The 10550-nt window shown below is 43.5% G+C and overlaps 1 protein-coding gene across 1 annotated transcript; it reads left to right on the top strand.

Moving 5' to 3' along the window:
* Window positions 1-1143: 1143 nt before the first annotated feature.
* On the top strand, window positions 1144-9409 carry INA (internexin neuronal intermediate filament protein alpha). The gene is made up of 3 exons (XM_063132590.1): window positions 1144-2154; window positions 6410-6534; window positions 8701-9409. The coding sequence occupies exons 1-3, from the start codon at window positions 1144-1146 to the stop codon at window positions 9011-9013; spliced, it is 1449 nt and encodes a 482-aa protein (XP_062988660.1). The 3' UTR covers window positions 9014-9409.
* The last annotated feature ends 1141 nt before the right edge of the window (window positions 9410-10550 follow it).

The following is a 10550-nucleotide window of genomic DNA, read 5'->3' on the forward strand; positions in this document are numbered from 1 at the left end:
GGATGCAAATTGCAAGGCGCTAAGCTACAATTTACCCCAGTCCTTTCATTCTGTTTACCCCCTTTGCAGTCCTAGGTGACTCCTCCATTTCTCTTCAAAGCCTACCAGTGATCAGGAAGTGCTCCTCCCACCCACCGATTCCAGTCTCCTTTACCGTTCCTGCACATTACTCTTAAAACAATGAAGATAATTCATCTTATGGTTCAGGGAGAGACAGAAGTGTTGGGAAACTGATTAAAGATTTCTTGGGGAGAAGGGAGGCCCAAAACTATTGATTCTGTGTGTCATGGTTATGGAACTCTGTCCCCAAGAGCGAAGAGCCTGTGCTATGTGGGTCTGTCCCCAGCCTTCAGTGGCAGACGGGAGGGGAAAACTTACATCAGCACTGCGGCAAAATGGACAGCTCCATCACCATTTCCTCCAGTCATGCTCTCCCTACGGAAGTCAGTTGGGAACTTGCGTCGCAAGGTTACGGCAGGAAAGATGTGCCATTAGCACTACCAGCCAGCTCCAAGTCTTCTTCTCATTTCCTTCCTCTGAAATGAGCTCTAAAATTCCAGCTTGCAACACCAGCCACCTCCCATTCTGCGTTCTTGGGTTTCAGCCAGTGGCCGTTCCATTCTCTGCTTATGCTTATACTGTTTTATTTATTTAATTTGTAATAAATGAAATTAAATCATCTCCACTGTTTTGCAGAGAGCCCTGAGAACATCCCCACCCACCACTTCCTAGTTGGCGGTACCTCTTTGGCCACATCTCCGGATACCAGCTACATCCAGCAATCTCCAGCAAATGTTCCTAAATCTCACGAGCTCTACCATCCAGCTCTTTTAAGGCTGTCCCCGTCAGCCTGCCCACCCCTGAATCCCCCTGCCGTTGCGTTCTGCGACTGTGAAGTTAGTGAAAAGTTCTACTGAAACCACTGGGTCCTGCATCCAAGGAAAGGCGCTTAGGGTCGGGGCAGCCAGAGCGCCTCCGCATCCCCAGGCTGACGCCGAATGCTTCTCCCTCCGCCCACCCCAATCTCCTCCTCTCGACCGCGCCCCAAAAGCGCTCGCCCTCCGCCTTTCTGCAGCGCAGCCGGCGATCCGCCTCCCTATATAAGCCCGGGACGGCGCGGGGCGTCTCTCCACAGCCTCCAGGATGAACTTCGGCTCAGACCCCCACTACTTGGCCTCTTCCTACAGGAAGATCTTCGGGGAGCCGCTCCGCTACTCCTCCCGCCTGGGCAGTTCCAGCGCCAGCAGCAGCTACCGCTCGCAATCGGCGTCGCGCAGCAGCCATGCGGTCTCGTACCGGCTGGCGCAGGCGGAGAGCTTGGACCTCAACCAGGCAGCGGCGGTCAACGACGAGTTCCGCCTGACCCGCACCAGCGAGAAGGAGCAGCTGCAGGGCCTCAACGACCGCTTCGCCGGCTACATCGAGAAGGTGCGGCAGCTGGAGCAGCACAACCGCGTCCTGGAGGCTGAGCTGGGCGCGCTGCGGCAGCGCCACGCCGAGCCCAACCGGCTGGCCGAGCTGTTCCAGGGCGAGCTGCGCGAGCTGCGGGCCCAGCTCGACGAGACCGAGGCCGCCCGAGCGCAGGCGGCGCTGGAGCGGGAGCGGCTGGCCGAGGAGGCGCAGCGCCTGAGGGCGCACTGCGAGGAGGAGGCCCGCGCCAGGGCCGAGGCGGAGCAGGCGCTGCGCGCGCAGCAGCGCGACGTGGATGGCGCCACCCTGGCGCGCATGGCGCTGGAGAAGAAGGTGGAGGCGCTGCTCGACGAGGTGGACTTCCTGCGCAAGGTCCACGCCGAGGAGCTGGCCGAGCTGAGCGCCTCGTTGCAGGCCCCGAGCTTGGCCGCCGCGGAGCCCGACGCCACCAAGGCCGACCTGACGGCGGCGCTCAAGGAGCTGCGCGCGCAGTACGAGGTGCTGGCCGCCAAGAACCTGCAGGCGGCCGAGGAGTGGTACCGCGCCAAGTTCGCCAATCTCAGCGAGCAGGCGGCGCGGAGCACCGAGGCCATCCGTGCCAGCCGCGAGGAGGTCGGCGAGTACCGCCGCCAGCTGCAAGCCCGCACCCTCGAGGTGGAGAGCCTGCGCGGCGCCAACGAGTCCCTCGAGCGGCAGCTGCACGAGATGGAGGAGCGGCACAACGCCGAGGCGGCCGGCCTGCAGGTGAGGGCAGGCGATGGTGCCTCGTTCGTTCTCCGCGCACGCGCACGCGCCGCTTCGCCTGCCGCCCCAGTGTGCCCCTCCCCTGGTGGCCGAGCCCTGTAGGTCCCCTGTGAGCGCGGCATTCTTCCGGCATCGCACTTCCAGTACAGAAGCGCCACGTTTTCCTGGGTCTTCCAACTACTGTCAAACAGGCAGAGGACAGATGCAAATGGAACCTTGGGTCTGATTCAACATGACAGCAGCATGTGCTGAATCCGACCATTGGTCTGTTGAGAGTGGTCGGAAGGCTCCTTTTGTTTCATTTCCCAGGGTCTCTGGTCGCTGTTGGTAGCGGAAAATGTTGAGGTAGATGGGCCCTTGGTCTGATACCCAGCATGGATGGGGGCAATCTTAAGACGTGGGATTTCTGTCTTTTGTGGAGTCCAAGTACTCAGTGTCTGTGAATGCCTCTTCCCCCTAGCATCTTGAAAGCTCTTAACAGTATAGCATGGAATTTCTGGCAGGTGTGCCTTGGGTTTTAAACATAAACATAACATGCCATTATTTGTTTTCTATTGCTGAATCTAATGTTAATTCTTTTACTATAGAAACCTTGACTGTGTTCTCCTGTTGATTCTATTTGTCTTCCTCTTGGGTTGACAGGGTCCTTCTGCTCTATTCATGATGGTGGCATAGGGCAGTGTTGCACCCCATATTCCATTGGCCACTAGTATTTCTTGCCAAAGCCATCCCTGAGCTACTTGGACCTCCACCCTATGCCCCTTTATTTAGTGTGTTTTGTAAGCTTGTCCTAGTCTAGATCACTTCCTAGAATCATAGAATAGTAGAGTTGGAAGGGGCCTACAAGGCCATTGTGTCCCAACCCCCTGCTCAATGCAGGAATCCACCTTAAAAGCATACCTGACGGATGGTTGTCCAGCTGCCTCTTGACCTGCATTGTTCCCTCTGAAAGCTGCATATGTATTTCTTTGCCCCACTAGTCAGAAAAGACTTTGGAAATGTCACCATTATTCCATGGACTATTTGAAATGTCAGGATATTAATAGCAGGAACTTTTACAAAATTATTATTCCATTATGGAGAATTAAGAAGAAAAATTCACTACTTTCTATATTTTACCATATTAATATGTAAGGCTGAAATTACATTCAGCTAATAAAAAACCATTATACATTAATAATAATTATGAATGTAATAATTGATGGTTGTTAATAGCACAATTTCTGCCCCAAGATCAGTAGAAAAGGGGATGGGACACAAGGGGAAGGGGCATTAGAAAAGGGGTAATAAAAAGAGATTAAAGCATTACAATTAAATATACATTCTCCATCTACTCTTTATATTTATACGTCAATTACTAAAAACTTTTGGGTAGTTGTAGAAGTGGTCTCAGAAACTATTTTCATTAGCATGCTATGGTGATTTAAAAAAAAGTTAATGTAAGGTTCATGCAAATAATTTAAGGTCTGTAGATATGTATAGCCAATACTTTTCCTCTTCCCACTTGAGCTAGAGGTTCTATTCTCAGCCTATATATTACTTATCTGTTTTGAAAGTGTAGATATGTAGACCTTTATTCTGTGCAGATTCCAGTGCTGTTATGTGTCTGAAGGCATGACTGCAATGCTGCCTTTCTCTTTTTGCAGTTTCATTTTTTGTGCACTGGTGGAAATAATTGCCGTCTGGGATCCATATTCTGATGTTGTATCTGCTTAGTGTGATCACAAGCATTGGGCCTGAATGCCTGAAAGAGCAATGTAAACCTCCAAATATCACTGCTTTTATCTGTATGGCGTTTTGCCTTTTGTAACATCTCTCCCTGCTTCCTGTTGAACTGAGGCACAGCCTCAACTGCCACTAAAAGCAGTGGAAAGAACTATGTCCCTCTCCATGGTACTGAATAATATACACTGCATCCATTTTACTGCTAGCTGGATCCTTTGTTAGTTTGTTTACATGTTAGAATTGCAACAAAATGTTGCAATGTGGAGTGTTCCTTTTCAGGGTTTCAGCCAGCCATGCGATTGTTTAGGATACTCCACTACATTCCCTCTCCCCAGCTTTCCATATTTTCCCCTCTCAACAGTCAGCATTCCATTGGGAAACAGCATTCCTTGTTGTGGTCGCATGCAGCATCCTCAGACTTCATATATTTCTGTCAAGTTAAAGTATGGGTATCCATACACTAGTTCAGAAACCACTGATTATGACACTGGGGTTGTTTTTAAAGACCCTTTAAACCCACTCTTCAGCCAGCCAGGCTCCCAAAGCATGTAAAACCAATAAGAGCAGATCAAATAATTAGCTATAAAATAGCTTAAAAACAAAATATAAAAGCCCTGAGTGCCAAAAAGAGAACAGGCTTTGTGTCATTCTAGACCTGTTTGGAGGGAGCATTCCAAAGTTGGGGTACCAAAACTGAAAAAGCCTTATCTTTGATCATCATCAGCCTCACCTCCAATAGTGGTAGTGATGGTAGGGAACCGGAGCAGGGCCTCTGAGGAAGATAGAAATACTAGCTTCATGTGGAAGAGGGTTTTGTCTGTATTTTGACTAGCTTCATGGGGAAGAGGGTTGTGTCTGTATTTTGACATGAGAGAAATTCCACCCAGTTTTTCACACTGAAGTAACTGAGACAAGGGCTTTGGATTGCATTTCAGCACCCGCCCAATAGACTTTTACATTAGAAAATGCTATAGCTTTCCTTGAAGTACAGAAAGCCCAGTCATGTATTTCATTGTACAGTGCAGTAATGGTTTTAGAATTTCAAGTTTTTATGTTCAGCACTCATCTGTTAGTTAGGGTAATTATAGATTAATGAACAAAGGCATAGAAGATGGTAAGGCTTTTCCAATCCAAATTTTAACAACATAGTAGAGAGGGAGAATATTAATTCTTCTGGATTATTTGAATAATTAGTAGTCCCTAAATTATACTGTTTTCTTTTGGATATTAGAAACACTGATTTTAATGTACCTCATTATATTTATTAAATAAGTAGATGTATTATGTTTGACTAATATTGTGGACATGTTCCAGTGTCATTCAGTGTCCCATTGCAAGTATGGCTAAAAGTATTACAGAAGTGTAGTTAATTTAAATATTGTATCCTTAATGCTCTATGAAAAGCACTTGAGAAGCTGGCAATTAGAAAGATATCACACTGAGTATCCTGTATTACTCAATTTGATCTAACTATTAAATTATCTAATTATAAAATGGCAGCATTCAAAATATGTAAATTGAAGATTATATATTTAAAATGCTGCCATTTGATACTTCTGTTAGCAGAAGCATATCAATTTCCATGGAAGGTTCTAGAGAGTTTAATAAGGAATTAATCCAAAGGATGAAGAGAGCATTTTATAAAAACCAATGTCCTATATGGGCTATAATATAGAATTCTTCCCATGTGCTTCAAAATTCAAGAGGTATAAATAACATCCTAGATTCATTTACAGCTAATTTTGTAGGTATTCTAAGATATATATTAGTGCTAACGTTATGGCAGTATATAACCTTTCCCTTTGTTTCTGTGGAGTTTTCTGGTTTGCCTTCCATGTGCTCAGATACCTTTGGAATGTCCTTACACGGTGTTAAATGGACTTGTTTTTCAAAACAATTGCACATGTGGGGTTCTTGGTTTTCTTCCCTCAAAAGCTTGTCATACAAACTTATACAAATTATAGTTGCAGACCCCTTTGTGCATGTTGACATTTTATATATGCAAATACAATGTGCAGTATTGCTGATTGCACCATAGTTCCATTTCATTTTGTGCCTTGCTTGATTAGCAGTCACTCAACCTTCTTGTGATAATAAAGCCACTGCAGGGAATGTGCTGAATCTTAACCTTAATCAATGATTCCACAACCCAATCCGCTATGTATATAAAAAGCCAAATTTAATCACTGAATGAAGATGCACATAGGTTTCCTAACAGATTGATTTGTTCAAATTTCTGGACTGATTTGATTCTCGTTTGAGTTTATTGCATTTCCTTGACTGTGAATGAGTTGTCTAGAAAAGGAGAGAGAAACATTTCTATCACAATAGTTGGCTGTTGCTGGGTTTTTTTGTTTTTGGCAGTCATACAGATTTTAATTGGAATTTCAGTTTGTCTCCTGGTGCAACATGTCTGCTGCACTGAATTAAGGTCTCATAACCTGTGATAAAAAGAGGGAAAGAAACTACTCATCAGTGTTATTGGCATTAGAATGTTGTCACCTTTTATCCACATCTCTCTGAATTGCAGGACACAGTCTGTCAGCTAGAAAGCGATCTAAGAGAAACAAAGAATGAAATGGCTCGGCATCTGAGAGAATACCAAGATTTACTCAATGTCAAGATGGCCCTGGATATAGAGATAGCAGCATACAGGTAACTGTGATTGTCAGAGCCCAGCTCTCTCTCATAGGCTACTCAGACTGCGTGAAACCAAATTAGAGTTATGGTGGAGCTGTGCATTTTCCTGGTGTCTTCAAGACAGTTAGTTTGGGTCTGCTCACTAGGATGCTTTGCCTCTTTTTTGCATTCACCAACAGGGTGGGTAAAGTGTTAGTAAAAGTGGGTGTTTCCCAGCTTCTCAGTATATATTTATGAATCAAATACTTATTTATTTTCTAACCCGAACTGGTTCACAACATACTACAAAACAATACATTATTAAAAGCATGACGGATTTAGATAAGTTGATGGTTGGAAAAAAAACCTGGGTAAACAAGTAATTTTTTTTAGTAATCAACAAAAGCACACAATCATCGGTACTGGATGTATCACAGAGGGGGAGGTCATTCCAGAGGGAGGGTGCCGCCACAGAGAAGGTGTCTTGCTGCCAGATGAGACTCCGCAGGGTATGGCACAAACAGCAAGGTCTACCCTGAAGATTATAGAGGTTTAATAGGTTTCTATAGGGGAGACAGTCTTGTAGGCAATCTGGTCCTAAGCTGTTTAAGAGATTCTAGTAATTAAAGAATAATGAATTCCTTTCATGGCTTATGCCACAATAAATTTGTTAGCCTTTAAGGTGCCACAAGGTTTTTTTTTATTGTTTTGCTGCAACAGACAAACACAGCTATTCCTCTGGAAGTAGACCATGTTGATTGTGAGTACCAGGGGACTGTAATTATTCAGACTTCTTTATGCTGTTAAAAGCTGCTGGGAATGTGGCATTGGGTGTCTCCCTACAGAGAAGGGAGATGGAAGTCCTTCTAGTAGAGGAACTAGTACATGTACAGATTGCACAATATTTGAGAACACCCATTTGATCATGTACCTGGCATCATGTCTTCACCTAACTCCACCCACTAGCTATGAGATTTATTCTTCATGATTCCTGTTGGCTAGACTATTTCTCAGGGCCGTTTAACTAGCACCAGCAAAGATATGAAGGCTTGGAAAAAACAGAAAAATTCAGATATGTGTTTTCTATATTTTCAAAGAAGAACAGAGAAAATCTGGGTTTGTTTTCCTTCATTTGTCTGGATTTTTTTCTGGGATTTTTTCCAGGCCTTCACATCTCTAATTCAGACACAACTGTTTTAGCTTTTAAAAATACAGCACATTTGAAATCTGAAATAGGTCTTCTAATTCTGTTATGAATCATTGTTTCACATATAGTGAAACATATATTTTCTTTCCTTAAAGAAAGAATTAACTTGAAATCTTAAGATGTTTGAATAATCGGAAATGGTTTTTACATAAAATTACTTTGATGTGTAGGCAAATTTGGAGAGTCAATAAATTTTTGATCATTTAAGGTTTTGATGTAAGGGCAAGTTGATCTAAAATCTAGAGGTCTTGATCCATGAAGAACATTTTTTAAGAAAGCATGATTCCCAATGTTGAATTTGTTTTTTTCAAGCTGGTATGTCCATCAGTGTTGTCTCTGAAATAGCTTCTCTATACGTGATGTATACAAGAACTACAGCAATGTGAAATAGTGATTCTCTGTCATTTTTCACTGTTGCAATGGCATTCAGACTTCAGTTTGCACAAAATGATAACCAGCATTTATTAAACCCATACATTGTTGAATTTTGGGTTGTCATGTGCAAAAGCAGCCACCATAACAAACTATGGTTTGTTAACCAGACCCAAAAAAGAACCCATAGTTGTTAGGTTGTGAACTCTGGGTTGTTTAAACCATGGGTGGTTGCTACATATGAACCCAGAACCATGGGCTGTTTTGCCAGGCTACCGAGTTGGTGGGCAACGATGGGAAAACAAAATAATAACCCACTGCTCTACATGCCAGTACTACAGCACTGCAGAGGCATTTGGGATATAGGGAGGGAGGGAGCTGGGAAAGGAGGAGGGAAACAACTGAGGGATTGAGAAAGTAAACTGCTGTTTCTTCGATCATCTGTCAGACAAGGCAACAACAATGGGTTAGCATTATGTGCGAACCAGGATTTAGTAATTTTTTATCCTAACCCACATGGAGACTAGCCATTGATGATCCTACCCCTTTATAAATATGCTTAATCTTGAATTGAACATCATTGGCTGTCATAGTAATAATCTGTTCTTCTGTGGTATTTACAGGAAGCTGTTGGAGGGCGAGGAGACGCGTTTTAGTACTTCAAGCATCAGCATCTCATCTCTGAATCCCATTTCCAATCCCATTTACTCTTTCCAACCTAGGCTCTTCAGTTCATCTGTAGTCAGCAGCTCCAAAATATCCCCCACTCTCTCTTTTAAGAGAGAGGAGAAAGAAGAGGCTAAATTGGCCTCAAAAATCTCATCAAGCCAAGTAGGGGAAGCTTTTGCTGAAATGATTGAGGAGACCATAACATCCACTAAGAAAACTGAACGAACAAACCTGGAAGAGGGGAGCATTGCAAACCAAAAAATGTAACCTTTGACCTTAAGTACAATTAGCCTTTAAGGGGGAACAATATAGCTTAGACCTTTAAATTGCCTATACCTGAATTAAGGTGCTTACCACCCTATGTATACGTAACATTGTAATGTTTCACCTCACTAGAATAGTACAGTAGGAACATCACATTCAATGTTGTCAGGAGGAAAGAAACCAAGAGGAGCTTAAAATTTAACTTGGAAAAACTCTGTAGGAAAACTAGTTGTCCAACTGCTTAGACAGACCTCACAATTTCTTAAATTAAGCAGCAGGAAGTTATAAATATGCAGCTAGGATCAAAGGATAAACTTACATATATTTAGTCACTCTTAATGTCTCAGGGTTTCTCCATATTTCTGACTTATCCCTGAACTTACTATCCAGTCTCAACACAGATGTTCAGTAAGATGCAGTGTCCAGTGATTGCACCTTATCAATGAAGTGCAGTTTAATCTTCATTACCTGCCTCTTGAAGGCAAGAAATTCAGATAATTGAATTATTTACTCCAACCTTCTCCAGATGTGTTAGGTCACAACTCCAACCAATCCCGGCTAAATGGCCATAGTGGCAGGGGCTGATGGGAGCAGTAGTCCAACACATTTGGAAGGCACTCAATTGGGGAAGGTTGCTTTACTCCCATTTCCAGTTCTTCTGGACCACAGGGTTAGAAAAAAATGAGGAATATTTTGCCTGCCTTGCTGTGTGGTCTGGGTACTTTACAAAGAAGCACAATGCATCTAGGAATGCTAGGTGGTAGCTACTAACTTTCAAGGTGTGAGCTTGTTTAGAAGATGACGATTATGCCCCACAATAAGTAATAAGCTTGCTGCACCAGTGCACAAGGACATTTTGTGTTCTGTGATGACTAACACATTGTGAAGAAGCACTTAATACATCTTTGGTATCTTGGGGTTACTCACAGCTTTCTGAAACTAGCTAAACCTGGTGTATTCTTCCCCTTTAAAAAATCTACATGATCAAATAATTAAGTCTTAGGACCCTGGTTTGTTGTTAGATGCATGGCCAGCCATTTCTGTGATTCCCTAGTGAGTCACTGTTCTGTCCATTTTACCTTGTGCCATATTAGTAGGAACAGTTTACAAAGTAGTCATTGCTTAGAATCAATAGTGCCAGCTATCAAAGACTAATTAAAAGAAAGGTGTGTTGTAACTAGTTTTTAGATTTAGCCTTATAGCAAAATAAGGCTTACAGGGGAAAGACCTGCTATCTTGAGTTGTCTTGAAGCACAAGAATCTTAATGCTGCTTCAAAAGTTGAGATATATGCTGTTTCCTGTAGCTTCAATCTACAAGGGGAAACTGTGGCTATCCTGGCTTTTGATTCACCATTAGAAAAAGGAGTGTAGATTTATGCCAGCTACCTATTCCCTGATATGGAAAGCAATAGGGTTTCTATGTGATACACTGAAATAAGGTTTGTTAATAACATATCAATTAAAGGATTTTTCCTTAATGTGTTTTCTTATATTCACTGCCACATAGTAACCTCACCAGCGAATTGAAGTGGCTGTCTG

The sequence above is a fragment of the Elgaria multicarinata genome, chromosome 8 (assembly GCF_023053635.1).
Source record: "Elgaria multicarinata webbii isolate HBS135686 ecotype San Diego chromosome 8, rElgMul1.1.pri, whole genome shotgun sequence".
NCBI classification, from domain to species: domain Eukaryota; kingdom Metazoa; phylum Chordata; class Lepidosauria; order Squamata; family Anguidae; genus Elgaria; species Elgaria multicarinata.